Genomic DNA, 15,657 nt, shown 5'->3' on the forward strand with positions numbered 1-15,657 from the left:
GATGAGCTTTAAGGTTTCTTTCAACCCAAACTCTCCCATGATTCTATGATTCTCTTCCCCACCTTTTCTTCCCTATCTCTTCTATCTCCTTTCCACAGCAAGCCTCTGCTTAGTCTGTTTGGGAGCAGGAAGATGTTCACAACCAGATCTCCTCACAGGCTGAGAATGAGAGAAACTTCCCAGAGCTCTGGCAGTTGGATTTGCAGTGGGTAGGCTGGAACCCAAACAAGTGCCTAGGCATGACAGCTCTTTGTCACACCCACAGCAAACTAGCTCAGCAATACTATTCGCTGAATATTTGATATTTTTGTAGAAATTGAAAGAAATAGGATTAATCTGACAACATCCATCCAGCTCTATCCCCACTAACAATAAAGGGGAAAATACAGGATCACAGAATTGTTTAGGTTGGAAAAGCCCCACTGAGACAAACTGTTCCTTCCCCCAGCACTGCTAAGCACACCACTGACCTATGTCCCCAAGTGCCACATCCACAAAGCTTCTGAATCCCTCCAGTAATGGGGACTCCACCACTGCCCACCAGCCTGTGCCAGGGCTGTACAACCCTTTTGAGGAGTTGTTTTCCCTCATATCCAACCTGAAGCTCCCCTGGCACAACTTGCCACTTGCTTTAAGTCAGAAATCTCCCAAAATGGTCAGTCAGGCCTGTGAACTGTGAGCCAAGGCTACAGAGCCAGACAGGAAAGAGCAGGTGGACAAAGCAAATTCCACCATAAAAAAGCATTGATGTGACTTGGGATGGGTAGTCCAATGACCAGAAAACTTCTATTTGCGATAAACAGCAGGATATGACAAAATCATTGAGCACTGACTTTATCCTGAGGCAAACAACCTTCCCAACTTGTACATTTGTGTATAAATTACTGCAATGAGGCAACACCACTGTCAACAGCTGTGCATTTATGCACGGAGAAGATGCACAGTTGTTGTGGTCGTAGACACACAGATCCATTTTAAACAGACTCCCTGCTATATAAAGGGTGGCTCCACAGTTCCCCTTGACAGGTGAAAGGAGGAAATATTCACTGTCAAGCAACACCCGAACAACTCACCAGGCAGAAATGGCTCCAGGTACTTTTTATTACAGTTTTAAAGGATTTGTCAGTGCTGCCATGTGTGTAGGGTGAGAGGAGATAATGATGGGGTGGTATGTGGTGGGATACACACACTCTGTGACAGCCCTAACTTAAATATGGCAATTTATAAACCAATGAAAAAGAATACCTTTCCCTGCAATATGACTTTAATTCATGAATTAATCTTTAGTCTGAATAGGCCAAGTCCTACAGGCTCCAGGGCATTTCTCCTCCAAGGGGTATTTGTCTGAGATTAAGTTTGTGGTCTTCACAGCAGACAGACACTAGCGTGAGTCAGGTGTCAAAGGCTGAAAACATTTCAGGCTGACAAAGATCACCAAATTCTGCAGTCATATCCCAGAGAGCCAGTCAGAGCACAGGTAATCCTGTGCCACCATCTCTCACCCCAGCAAGGCAGACAGCCAGCATCCCATCAGCAGTACAGCATAAACCATGGCTACAGCAAGGTGCTCCCAGGCCTTCACCTGGCACTCATCATCCCCTGCTTGCTCATGTAACCAGAGTGCACCATGCTCTTTTCATGAGAAAAGGAAAATCATGACTGTATCAGGGAAAAACATTGGGACACATACTAGTTTTCATGGAGCAACCATGACTCCACCCAGGAATACAGTGCTGGTAACACTAGGAGAAGCACAGGCTCTTGGTGGGGGCAGGTCTTGGTGAAAAGGTTTCAAAGAATTTTGGAGAAGGCTAAGCTTACTCTTGGTGCCAAGAGGCACCAAGGAAGACGAGCCTTCAGACAGCATGGACAGAAGAGACTGGGAATTAATTCCCAGGTGCCACTCCCTCCTCAACCCAGTTTCCTGAGGATGGCTAATACCTTTTGCTGCGCTTTGCTGCAGGGTCATGGTTCTCTCCTCTCACCATTGCCATGATGACTCTGGGACTGCAGTGGCCACAGCAAGCTGCCGCCTTCCCGACCGTGCCCCTTTCCAGCCTGTTTGCCAACGCTGTGCTGAGGGCTCAGCACCTTCACCTCCTGGCTGCCGAGACATACAAGGAGTTTGTAAGTGCTGTGGTCTTTGGTCATCTCCTCTGCTTTAGTCTGATGGTTTCAGGACTGTGTAACAGACACCTTTCATTTACTGGTGTCTGCTTTGTCCTCTTTTGATGAGGAGACAGGGTGTAAACAGGATAGCACAGGTTATGTCCCATCAGACTGGACCCTGTTTCCTCCTCTTAGCCCTCTGCCCCCCTACTCTGATCCTGCTCATCCCCCCTTCCCAGGACTATGGCTGCACAAGATCAGCTGGGACATGGCACAGATATGTGACAAAAATTTCCTGTCTTGGTCACCTCTGGCCCTGGGAGAGTCTGAGTGCTTAAAACTATCTAATTTCTTCTGCTGACAGGAGCTGGCATGAGCTGTCCTTTGGGGTCATTTACTCCTTGGGAGAACCTAATTTAGATGTGGTTTCTGTTCACCTCAACATCTTGACTTAGGAAGACCTTTAGGCCCAGTAGGTATCGTGCCAACACAATATTCCTACCTGCCAAGCCTGTCCAAAGGCACCTCATAATTTATTTCTTGCAAAGAGTAACCATTCAGAACAGCTTGGGAAGTGTTGGAGATCTTCTTCAGAACATGGGCAATAGATCTGTGTGTATTTGGGATGTCTCCATAGGAACGCACCTATATTCCAGAGGACCAAAGACACACAAACAAGAATTCCCAGGTAGCATTTTGTTACTCGGAAACCATCCCTGCTCCCATGAAGAAGGATGATGCTCAGCAGAAATCAGTAAGTTTTTTTTCACTCTCAGGACAAGCACAGGCCTGCCTGAAGAGCCCAGCTGTGCTTCACTGCAGGAACAGAGTGTTTTCATCTGTGAACACTAGAGTGTGCTTCATCCCTCTCCTCCCTTTTTGATTACTTGAACCCTGCATGAAGAAAGAAATCCTTTTCTGGGCTACACTGTAAATCACATTCCCACCCTAAGCATGAGAAAAACCATTGTCTGCACAGGACATAGGTCTGGGTGGTGCTCTTCAGCCAGAAAAATTTGTGTCTGCTGAAGCTGTAGGAGTGGTAGCACATGTTCCAGAGGGAGCAGGACATGCTATCAAATACCCCTGCACAGCTCTGACCCTTTCTTGCCCTAATTTCAGGACATGGAGCTTCTTCAGTTTTCCCTGGTTCTCATCCAGTCCTGGCTGACCCCGGTGCAGTACCTAAGCAAGATGTTCACAAACAATCTGGTTTTTGGCACCTCAGACAGAGTGTATGAAAAACTAAAGGACCTGGAAGAAGGGATCCAAGCTCTGATGAGGGTAAGTTGCAGCATGTAGCATGACTATAGAATTGCAGAGATCTCCTAGACAGAGGGCACTCAGCTCTCACAGATCCTTGAGATATCTCACCACCTTCCACTCTGAAGACCAGTGGCATCCTTAGGACTTTGTTTACCTTTAGATAATGAGATCATGATACTGCACATTGGGTTTCATCACTAGGGAGGATAAGAAAACACCCATCACAAAGCACTACTGCTCAGGAATCAGAACAATTCACACATAAAGTCTTCCCAAACCCAGCAACAAAAAAATATTCAGTTGTACTAACAGCAAAATAATGTTTGCTACATCTCCATGTAAAATACTTCAAAATGTGGCAAATTTGGTGATGATACAATATTTTATAAAAACATCTGTGTACAGATGGAAACTTGCACCCTGGTGTTTCTCTCATATACCATTACAGCATCCAGAGAGCTGAAAGCTGTGGGGTGATCCTCTTCAAGGAAGAACTAATCACAGATTCACAGAATGGTGTGGGGCTGGAAGGGACCTTAAAGCTTATCTCCTTCCAGCCCCACACCATGGGCAGGGACAACTTGCATTAGACCAGATTGCTCCAAGCCCTGTCCAACTTGCCTTGAACACTTCCAGGGATGGGGCAGCCTCAGCTTCTCTGGGCAGCCTGTGCCAGGGCCTCACCATCCTCATAGGGAAGAATTTCTTCCTAATACCTAATCTAAATCTCTCCTCTTTTTGTAAAAACCATTCCCTCGTGTCCTGTCTCTATCTGTCCATGTAAAAATTCACTCTCTACCTTTGCCCTAAGTCCCCTTTATAATCTACTTCATTTTTGCTTTGTTGCTTTAAATGAAATTGTGTATTATCTGCCAGGACACCTTTTCAGTTATGTTTATTCTGTAATTAAGTTTATCTGGCAGGCTCACCCTGTAGCTAGAGCTCTGAGACCTGCAGCTGTGGAAAATGAGTCTGGAATATTGTTTATATCTTCCAGCATTAAAATGACTCTGAAAGTTAGACTCAGAGAGTAAACAGACTTCTGTAGGGACAGGTATCAGTACCACAACCAGATTTTTGTGTGGGTGAGAAATTCTTTACTGTGAGGGTGGTGAGGCCCTGGCACAGGTTGCCCAGAGAAGCTGTGGCTGCCCATCCCTAAAAGTGTTCAAGACCAGGTTAAATGGGGCTTGGAGCAACTCGGTCTAGTGGAAAGTGTCCTGGCCCATGGCAGGGAGGCTTCAAATGAGATGGTCTTTAAGGTCCCTTCCAACCCAAACCAGTTTGTGACTTCAGGATTCTATGATTTTGGTCCCTATTTGGGATGTGCTTGGGCGCATTAGGAAATGGTACACAGAAACCAGCCAAACTATCATATTTCACCCATTTAAGGTTCCTTTTCCTTAACCAAAATTTTCCTGTTTGTGGCAGCTGGTGACCACAGCAGGACAGGAGGAGTGCAGATCTCAGCTCCAGATGTACATGGCTTGGGTCTGGGTTAGAGCTTTGTTTTCTGACAAAGGGGGAGAGAAGAGAGAATTATTTGCCTGGTTCTGTCTCCTTGACTGGAGGAGGTACAGAGAGACCCTGCAACTTACTCTTTATTTTAAAACCCCAAAGACACACTCCTCCCTCCCTGCAGCCCTGTGCCCAGCTCCCTTCTCACTGTAGCATCACCCCTGCATCACTGCTCTTCCTGCAAACACATACACTCAAAAACATGTTTGATATATTCTTTAAGACTGGAGGTAGAAACCCCTGTTCTCATTTAAAGTTCAACGGGAACTGTGGCACTGGGCCTGTGGAAGATCATAGAATCACTGAGGTTGGAAAAGACCTCCAAGATCACCAAGTCCAAGACTGACCACTGCTTTGTCAACCAGACCAGAGGACTGAATGCCATGTCCAGCCATTCCCTGAACACCCCCAGGGACAGTGACTTCACCACCTCCCTGTGCAGTCCTTTCCAATGTTTAACAATCCTTTCTGCAAAGAAATTCTTCCTGATGTTCAACCTGAAACACCTCTGGCACAGCTTGAGGTTGTGTCCTGTTGTCCTGTCACTTGTTCCCTGGGAGCAGAGCCTGATCCCCACCCGATTCCATGGTCCCATCAGGGAGTTATAGAGAGTGAGAAGGTCCACCCAGAGCTTCTCTTTGCTAGTCTGAGCCTCCCCAGCTGCTCCTGGTGCTCCAGACCCTTCCCCAGCTCTGTTCCCTTCCCTGGACATGCTCAAGCACCTCAGTGTCTCTCTTGCCAGGAGGGGCCCATAACTGCCCCCAGGACTGGAGACCCCAGCAGTGCCCAGGGCCGGGGGGCTGTTACTGCCCTGGTCCTGCTGAACACACCATGGCTAATGCCAGCCAGGTGCCATTGGCTCCTTGCCCACCTGGGCACACATGGGCTCATGTTCAGCCACTGGCAACCAGCACTCTCAGGGTCATTCCCAGCCACTCTGCCCCAGCCTGCATGAGGTTATTGTGGCCCATGTCATTCCCAGGCCCCCAGCACCTCCCCCAGAACCTCACAATCCTCTTGCAGGAGCTGCAGGACCGAAGCCCCCGGGGTCCCCAGATCCTCAAAGCCACGTATGAGAAATTTGACATCCACCTGCGCAGTGAGGACGCGCTACTGCAGAACTATGGCTTGCTCTCCTGCTTCAAGAAGGACCTGCACAAAGTGGAGACCTACCTGAAGGTGATGAAGTGCCGGCGCTATGGAGAGGGGAACTGCACCATTTGACAGTGGTGACAGTTCCCTTCCTGCTCCAGCCTCTTGCTGACCATGGCTGCCCTATTCCTCTGAAAGAAAACTGGAGAATAAACCTGCTACTGCCAACATGTCTGCTTTTTGGGGTGGGACAGGCTTCTGTGAGGGGCTGGGAGGGAGGAGCATCCAATGGGACAGGGTGGATTTGGGGCTTAGGATGTGTATTTGGGATTAAAGAAGCATATTTGGAGCTTTGGGGGATAGGGAAGCAGATTTAGGGATAGCTTTGTACTGGGGAGTAGGTTTGGGACTGTGGGTAGATTTGGAGCTGGGGAGGAATTTGGGAGTAGATTTGGGGCTGAAGTGTGGATTTGAGTCTGAGGAGCGTGGATTTCGTACTAGGGAGTGCGGATTTTGAGCTGGGATACGATTTGGTGCCGAGGATAGATTTGAGGAGGTGGGTTTTGGGTTGGAAGGGATAAAGTTGGACCAAAACATGTGGAGCTGGTACTGATGGTTGGATTTAAGGCTTGAAGGAATAGAATGCAATAAAGAATAAAGTACAAGAGAAGGAGGAATATGCTTGTATCCCCAAAGATGAATTTCCAGAGACATTTGTTTGGAAAAGGTTCTGGGAAAAAGTCCTGCTGTGTTTTATCTTTATTTTTCAATATGAAGGTGGTGAAGACCTGTCAAAGGTACTCAGAGAAGCTGTGATTGCCCCATCCCTGGAAGTGTTCACAGCCAGACTGGATGGGGCTTGGAGCAACCTGGTCTGGTGGAAGGTGTTCCTTCCCAGGGGGGTGGAATTGGACAATTCTTCTTAAGCCAGACCATTGTAGGATTCTATGCTATGGTTCTACGAGTATGAAATAGTCTCTTGCTGATGGACATTCCATCCCCAGAGCCCCAGTCCTTCTCCAAGCTGTGACACATGAGCACTGCCACAGCAATGTCCCAACTCTGCCTCCTCTGTTACCAGGTGGCAACAGGCAGTCATTGTTCAGACCTGCTCACACATCCCATGTGTGTTCTGCTCCTTCTGGCTTTGCTACTGGCAATGGACCTGTGCCCAAGGCACTCCTGGAAGCACTTCCAGCACCCCTGGTCTCCCCATGGCATCAGCTGCTGGACTGCTGCCATGCTGGCCTGACCACTGTGCCCCCAGTGGATGGGATCATCTTGTGAGTACCCGCTGACTGGGATACAGATGATGGACTTTGGACCTGGTTAGCATAAGAGATGTGGTAAACAAAATGCCTTGGCAAGGACAGCTTTCAAGATTGCAAGAAGATTAAATCAGACAGACTCACAAGAAAAAGAAAAAGAAAAAGAAAAAAGAAAAGAAAAGAAAAGAAAAGAAAAGAAAAGAAAAGAAAAGAAAAGAAAAGAAAAGAAAAGAAAAGAAAAGAAAAGAAAAGAAAAGAAAAGAAAAGAAAAGAGAAAAGAAAAGAAAGAAAAGAGAAAAAGAAAAGAAAGAAAAGAAAAAAGATTACATCAAGCTCTGCAAGCAAAAGATGTTGTAAAATGTAAAAGTTTGTTTATGTGAGGATTAACCAAATCATTGTAGTAAAACATTACTAACCTTCCTAAAATAGTATATAAGCATTGGTACTCCACAATAAATTTTTATTCTTAACCATCTCAAAGTCTTTGATGCATGGACAGACGACTCTTTAACTAATTAAAGTTGAAAAGAAGGGTATTTATTGCAGCACGCTGGACATGTGTGGAATCATTTCCAAATACCTGTGCAAGGAGTCGCAGACTCCTGCTCTCTATTTATACAGAAAAGATTTTACATATCCAAGCAGTTTCTAATGATGATACATTATTATTACCTGCCTGCTTCGTATTATTATCAGCTGAATATCCATTATGCCTGCACAACTGTACTCCCCTAATTGGGTCAGTGGGATTTTGAAATAAGGGAGTGGGCATATGGGAGGAATAAAGCTGTCTTCCTCATGGTGAACTCTTCACCCATGGCCACTTGGCAGGACTTTTTGATCTGCTGGTCACGGTCCAAGCCTTCCTATTTGATTATTCTTAATGCAAGGTATTTCTATGGTCTCTGCTCCTTCACAATTGCTACATCTATCCCTGTCACTCCTAGCTTCTCTTTCCTAATGCATTTGTTACTCTTTAACTAAGGTACTTGATTCTTGCCACCTATATTACTAACTTAGCTTCTTAACTAATTTTAAAATCTTAACTAAAATATGCTATCTTCTACTATCCCAGTTGTATTCCCAGCTGGCCCCTCGACTCATCTACAGTTTTTAATTATCCTAAATATATTTCCAGCTGACCCCTTGACTCATCTTCCCTGTCTCTCCAATCATTGATACCCACTGACCCGCAGAGCCCCTTCAAATTCCTCTCCTTGGCTTGCTCTTGCTGGTAACTCCTTCTGGGACAGCCGGGAGAACGTGGCAGAAGACTTGAGGTGTTAGGCAATGTCAAAGCAGAGAAGAGCCAACACCAAAAGAAACCAAAGCTAAGCATGGTCTGAACAGAAACTTGGATTTTCTCTCTAACCTGTTGCTTAACAGCCGCAACACTGCAAAGAACATGGGAGAGGACACTGATGAAAAAGAGCATTCCTCTCCCAAGTGCGTACTGGAAGCAAGAAAAGGAAGAGTCCTCCTAGCTTCCTAGTAAAGCAGGTAGCTCCAACAGCCCAGATGGCATGCTGGCTCCAGAAGAGATCATCAAAGAGGTCATTGAAGACGTGGTTGATCATGACCTACACTTGCTGGTGCCAGACCTTTTGGATGTTCACTGCCCACGTGACAAGAGTTCTGATGAAGTACAGCAGCCTGCCTGAACTTCACCTAGGCTGTGCAAAGATGATCTTGAAGACTAGGCTGCTTGTAAAGCTGCCCAGCCAAAGGCAAGAAAACCACGGAGTCTCTGCTCTCGTGGACCAGTGTCTTCAGCAAGGGAACATTTTCAATGGCACGACCTTGGACAAGGGCAGGGAACCCACAGGAGAAGCAGAAGAGATACTGGGCACAGCTTGATGTGTCCTTCTGGACAATGTGCAATGGAAGGAGGAAGTTTCTCTCCCTTCCTGATTTTCTTTCCTTTCCTCCTGGCAGAATCCAGAGCATCACCTCTCCATGTTGGTCAGAAGAGCGGTGTGTTTCAGCTGCCTGATTCTGACGTGTTTGTTACCCCTGTAAGCCAATTACTCATTTGACAACTGTCAGTCAAGCCTTGTAGCTTTTATGCCCAGTTGAAGAGCTCCTGGATGCAACTGAGGATGCCTTTGAACATTCTGGGCAATATTTTGCTAACCCTGGAACTTGTGCCAACACCCCACAGCCCCAGCTCAGCAGGGCTCAGCCTCTTTGGAAGGAGCTTGTTATGGCATCTGTCCTGACTGCACAGCTCTGCTTTGCTCTCCTGCCTTCAGCCATGCAGCAATGATAACAGGAAAGCTCTGAGAATTCTGGTCATTCCAAAGGCAGGGACAAGTAGGTAAATTGGGAAGGGAGGATGGGCTCTCTGAAAACATCTTTGTCCAACCCATCCCATTCCATGCAAGTCTGGCTGCCACAGACTTGTATAGAATGGGGTGGGTTGGACAAAGAACCTTTTCGCCTCCCTTGTTTTGCAGTTTGGCAAGAAAAGGCTCATGTTTTAAGTCTCTCTCCTTCCCCAAATATGCTGTTCAGATGCTGCAGATGTTTTCCAGCCATAAAGCATGGGGAAATCATGGTGCTTTCCAAGGTTCTTGCCCAAAATGTTCAAGGTATCTCCTTCACTAGAAATGAAATTTATTTCCATTATTTGCTATAATGGTCAAGTGTCCAGGATAAATAACGGGAAGACCCAGAGAGCAGACATGCAAAAGGTTGAAGAAAGGAAAGAGAAATAAATGCAATGGCAGCAATACCAATACTTGTTCTCCAGTTCTTGTTCTGATATAGGAAATGTTGGGGCTTTCCTTGGGTGCTACTTTCTTGTCACTTCCTGTTGCTTCACAGAAACTCAGGCAAACAACAAGAGTGAGGGTATGTGTGGTTCTCCTGTGGTCACAGAGCAGTGGAATACTAGCTAGCAAAGCTCCCTGAGTGACCAGGGGAACACATGAGAGAGGCTGCCCCTAAGCCTCTGCTGAGGCTTCTCAGGTGGCAGTAACTGCAGCGGCATGGGTGACACTGCAGCAGGTCACCATGAGGATACTGAGGCAAAGGACTGAAGGAGAGGACACTTGTTTGCAGTCCAAGAAAAAATTATTCAAATGATGGGTCAGGAACGAGGGACAAAGAAAATGGGCCTGGCTAGGGTTCTTAAAGGGAGCCACTCTAAGGGGTGGGGACATCACACAACCAATGGGGAAACACTTGGGGAGGAGTATGGAACCTGACAAAACCAATGGAGTTAACACAGGGGTGGGGAGAAGTCTTAAGGATAAATCAGCTGTTAGAACCAGGGTGATTGCCATAGAACATTCTGGAATAAAATGGGTGGATCTGGGTTGACAGACTGAGAGGGGAGGCAGCACTACTTGGATTGACAGGGCCATACAAGGAGAGGAGGAACAGGGAGATGGATACACTGAGTGACAACCAAGCGGTGGGAAAACTTAGGAGTAAACAACTTGGGAGAAACCATCACGAGGGGATAAAACGGGGGTACATGAACTGAACCATTGCACTTAACTAACATTGAATAACTAACTTTTACAATAAAACAACTGCAAAACTTACAAAAACACACTACCACAGGTATATCACCACCCAAAGACAAGATGCCTTAGCCCAGTCACTCCTCTGGACCATAAGGAGGATGCTGTGAGCAACCACGTCCTGGGGACACAACCTTAGTTATTTCAGCCTTTTCATCATCTTTAGGGACAATGTATCCCCCTGAATCCAATTGTCCTGTTAGGGTTAGGATTTTCCTGTGCTTGGTGAGAACATCCCCCATATCTGTCAGAGCCCTCATGGGCCTCACAGTCCCCATTGATACAGGGTTTCTTCTCCTGGGGATTCCTCCTTGCTTTTGGAGGCTCTCACCCCAAGCTTTTATTTTGTTCTTGCATAATTAAATTATTTGAAGGATCCAGATGTCTGAGACTATGCTATGGGAAACCAGGGGTTGAGCCAGTAAGGAAACCCAGTCTGACTGTGTGAGTGTAGAAGGTGGAGCTGCCAAGGGGCCTCGGTCCCAGCTCAGGTGGTGTGAGTGCCACAGTGGGTCCTGGATGGTCCAATATGGAAGTTTCCTCAACAATCTGCTGACTCACATAGGACCCTAGGCCACTACCTTTGGAGTTTCTTCTACCAGCACCTGACTCTCAGCATCACATCCATTCACCTTGGAACTCTGGAGCATGAAGGAGCCAAAGGATCCATGTTAAAATTCCCTGAGCAGATTCCATCTGAAGTCCAAATGTCTGCTATTATGTTTGTCTGGTGATTTTGGTCTCTCTGTTGGGGCAGTGGGTGAAATAGCAGGAGTGGGCTGAGTATGAGCGCGCAGCCTGATCAGTGTAAAGCAGACAGGAGCCCTCCCTAGGCCTGCAGGGCCTTGGATCCTCCAATAAGGCAGGCAGGGCTTTGGGGTCTCTTGCAAATTGTTCAGGGGGCTGGGGTCCCCCATAAGGCTTGCAAGGGAGCCTTGCTGGTTTGGAGCCTCTTGTAAAGTATGCAGGGAGCACATCCATGGCAGGTCTGCGTGGTGAAGAGCCCGTGACCTGCCGTTGCTGTTGGGAGCATTGTGAAGTGATTTGAGGACTTAACTGAGAGAAAATATTAATAGGGGAATTGTTTAAGTGTTTGAAACAATTAAGTGGAAAAATGTTTAGAATCCTGTGATATGCTGTGCATGATAGATAGGGTTTTAAGGTACGGTGATTAAAGAACAACAGCCTTGAAAGTGAGGCACTTTCAAATTTCTTTTGCAAGCATCAAATATGCAATTGATGCACAGATGGACCATGTCTCTGGAGACAACAAACTTCCACTGAAAGAACTGCTTATTCTGGGCTGCTACCATATGCGCTTGTTCATGTTTTTACTTTTAAAAATAATGTTATTTATATTAACTTCCATTACTACCCTAATTGAAGCAAGAGCACCTATTTACAGGTCAATAAAGGTCCACAGGTCCACACATGAAAGACATTGACTTGTTGGAGTGAATCCAGAGGAGGCCACCAAGCTGATCAGAGAGATGGAGCACCTCTGTGAGGAAAGGTGGAGTGAGCTGGGATTGTTCAGTCTGGAGAAGGCTTAGAGATGACCTAATTGTGGCCATCCACTACCTGAAGGGAGTCCACAGGAAAGATAGAGGGAGACTGTTTACAAGGGCTTGGAGTGACAGGACAAGGGAGAATGGCTTCCCATGGCTAGAGGGCAGGGTTACATTGGATATTAAGAGGAAATTCTTCCCTCTGAGGGTGGTGAGGCCCTGGCACAGGCTTCCCCAGAGAAGCTGTGGCTTCCCACATCCCTGGTAGTGTTCAAGGCCAGGTTGGACAGGGCTTGGAGCAACCTGGTTTAGTGAAAAATGTCCCTGCCCATGGCAGGGGGTGGAATTGGACAATCTTTAAGGCCCCTACCAACCTAGATTATTCTGTGATTTCTTGATTTTGTGACATATGAACTTTTCTAAGGTTCTGACTCCAAAGTCTGTTTGGAAGAAGTGGTGAGCACTGTGAGGAGGGTGGATACATAAGGATCGTCAAGTTCTTCCCATATCTCTTTGTAATACACCTTTGGTTTAACCATTTCCTTGCATTTTTTACTGGGAAATCCAGCATATCATGTACATAATGTTACACAAATTGAGATAAATGCAAATGTTGCTGAAGTAATTATGAATAATTTGTGTGCATCTAGACTTAAGCAGGAAGCCCATTACTCACTCATTTCTAAGGTTGGGAATGTGCCATAGCTATAGTATACAAATGCATGAAAGTAATTAAATGCTTTGTGATTTGGTTTTCTATTTGTAAACAAGAAAAAAAAAGTGTCTTGCTTTTTTACAGCATCAGAGTAGATCATATAATGTTGTGTTAACAGATGGAGCCCTGGCATTGTTTGGGGTTGGTGTGTATATGTATTAAATTTAGATGCAAAGAATTCATATTTTGCTATTGTAGCAAGGCTTTGTCCTCCCATTTTTTGTGCAATCCTTCATGCAATGCGTACTTCATGTGAGATGCTTCCAGACTTTTCTGTATGCTTCTCTGGGCCACAGGATGCCAACACGAGGGAGTTCAATTCCCTGGACATCAAACATCTAAATATAAATTTAAATATTTGAGATTATCATCTCCGGCTCAGTTCTCTGGGACATGATTCATGCAAGCTATTTTTACCATTTCCCTTAGGATGAGTTGTGTTGTTTCCTGGAAGTGCTTGTTTCTCTCCTTTGGCTCTGAAGAAAGCTGGAGTGAACATCATGGGTGCTGTGGACTTGTGTACTTGGATAAATCCCTCCTTGCAATTTCCAACCCTCTGCCCTTCTTTTCTGCTGACAGTCTCCCCGGTCACTGCTTGGTCACTACCTGGGCCTGCAGGGAAATCTGCCTCTCTTTCCACCTCCTTCTAGGCTGAGGCTGGACCAGTCATCTTTTCAGGATGTCCCCAGCCACTCTAATTAAAAGTGAAGTTCAATAGAGGCATCTGTGGTAAACCTAGAAGAATCTGAATAAAATATGGCTCAGGTGATGCTTTCAGGTCCTGGTTGCCTTTATTCATGCGTACAACTATAGAACCATAGAAATAACTATAGAACCATAGAATCACATAATTGTTTGGGTTGGCAGAGACCTTAAAGATCATCCTCTTCCAACCCCTGCCATGAGCAGGGATGCCTTCCACTAGACCAAGGTGCTCCAAGCCCCATCCAGACTGTTCTTGGACACTTCCAGGGATGGGACAACCACAACTTCTCTGGGCAGCCTGTGCCCAGGCCTCACTATCCTGAAAATTAAGAGTACTTTGCTTGTGCCGTATAATTGCTTGTGCTTTTTAAAATATTGCATGTATGCATTTGACTTCTTAATCAACCCTTCCAAGGATACTGGAAGGGTCTGGCCCAACATCCTCAATTCAGTTTGGTGCAGCAGTTGTGATCCTGAGAAAGTGTCTTCTCAAACCCTTATTCCTCTTTATAGTGGGTTGACTTTGGCTGGATGCCAGGTGCTCAGCAAGCCACTCTATCACTCCCCAGCGGGCAGGAGAGGGAAAATAAGACAAAAAGACAATTATTAGGTTGAGATAAGGCAGTTTACTAAAGCAAAAAGAAAGCAAAATTTTTTGCATGCATAAGAACAGGGGAAGAAAGTTTAATGTCTACTTCCAATGCTCAGTCACTTCCCCAGAAGCAGGACTTTAGCATGCATAGCAGTTGCTCTGGAAAGCAAATGCTGTAGGATAAGGAATGCCCACTGTTCTTCCTCCCTCCCTTAGCTTTTATATCTGAACTAACAGCATACAGTGTGGAATTTCCCTTTGGTTAATTTGGATCTGCTGGCCTGGTTCTGCCCCCTTCCAGGATCTTGCCCACTCCCAGCCCCTTGATGGGGAATGGCAATATTAGAGAGATAGCACTACTCAGAAGTAGCCAAAACACATGTGTGTTATCAACACCTTTCTATCTACCAATGCAAAACACAGCACTGTGAAGGCTGCTATGGAAAAATGAACTACTCCATCTCAGCCAAATCAAATACACTCTTCCAAAAAAAGATAAAACAACTACCAACCTTGCCTCACAGGTATCCCTAGATCACCAGGACTGCAGCAGATCTCCTGTCATTATGAATGAGGGTCATAAGCATCATTTACATCTTGTGATCCATTTTGGACCAGCTTGGGGAAATGTGCTGCTCAGGAAAGGTAAGTAATGGAATCCTGAGTGGTTTTGGAATCCTGAGATGTGTGAATAAGATTTTATGGAAAAGATGTTTGGGTCTTTCTCTTTAAAGTAGTTCATCTCTGTGCTGCTTAGCTCTGAGACAAAGGTCATGAGTGAAAGTATTTCAGTGGTTCACGTCTGCCCTGCTTTTGGCTGGGATAGGGATAATTTTGTTCTTAGGCTTTTGGTGTTCTCCACTATAAGGCAAAGTACAGATGGATCCATTCCTTTCTCTTCTAATCCAGACTCCAAACATGAGCATCTTCTCTGCTGTTCCAGCCTTCTCCTTCCCCTGAATCTTGTGGCTTATTTTGCACCAAAATACTATCTGGGGATAATACCTTCCAGCCCATCTCTGCTCCTTTACCGCAACACAGAAAAGCCATTTCAGGACAATGATTTCATTATACTTCGTTGATGTGGGATAAAATATTAAAGCAGACTCATACAAAATGAAAGACATTTTACACAGGAAAGAAGTCCTGACAGTAACCTAGATATGCCACAAAAATTGACTCCACCAGTAGGAAAACTGCCCCTTGCCAGAGAAAAGTGGGGTAAGTTATGAAAGATGCATAAGGGTAGAAGGAGAAATTAAGTGACTGGAATGGCAGAGCAGAAAATAATCACATCAGGGTAAAGGAAACAAAAGATAAAAGTCAGTGGAGGAAAGGGGGAGTGAATGGGGGT

General features: G+C 45.8%; 1 protein-coding gene across 1 annotated transcript; it reads left to right on the forward strand.

Moving 5' to 3' along the window:
• The first annotated feature begins 1,709 nt into the window (after positions 1–1,709).
• LOC136567913 (somatotropin-like) lies at positions 1,710–6,117 on the forward strand. The gene is made up of 5 exons (XM_066567716.1): positions 1,710–1,764; positions 1,964–2,127; positions 2,747–2,863; positions 3,232–3,393; positions 5,917–6,117. Exons 1-5 carry the CDS (start codon positions 1,710–1,712, stop codon positions 6,115–6,117), a joined length of 699 nt encoding a protein of 232 aa, XP_066423813.1.
• The last annotated feature ends 9,540 nt before the right edge of the window (positions 6,118–15,657 follow it).

The sequence above is a fragment of the Molothrus aeneus genome, chromosome 2, assembly GCF_037042795.1.
Source record: "Molothrus aeneus isolate 106 chromosome 2, BPBGC_Maene_1.0, whole genome shotgun sequence".
Lineage (NCBI taxonomy): Eukaryota > Metazoa > Chordata > Aves > Passeriformes > Icteridae > Molothrus > Molothrus aeneus.

Excerpts from the sequence above, each read along its gene's own strand:
- LOC136567913 (XM_066567716.1), top strand. The coding sequence starts at position 1,710 with ATGACTCCACCCAGGAATACAGTGCTGGTAACACTAGGAGAAGCACAG. Across the intron at positions 2,128-2,746 it reads CCGAGACATACAAGGAGTTT|GAACGCACCTATATTCCAGA; the intron begins GTAAGTGCTGTG and ends ATGTCTCCATAG. Across the intron at positions 3,394-5,916 it reads GGATCCAAGCTCTGATGAGG|GAGCTGCAGGACCGAAGCCC; the intron begins GTAAGTTGCAGC and ends ATCCTCTTGCAG.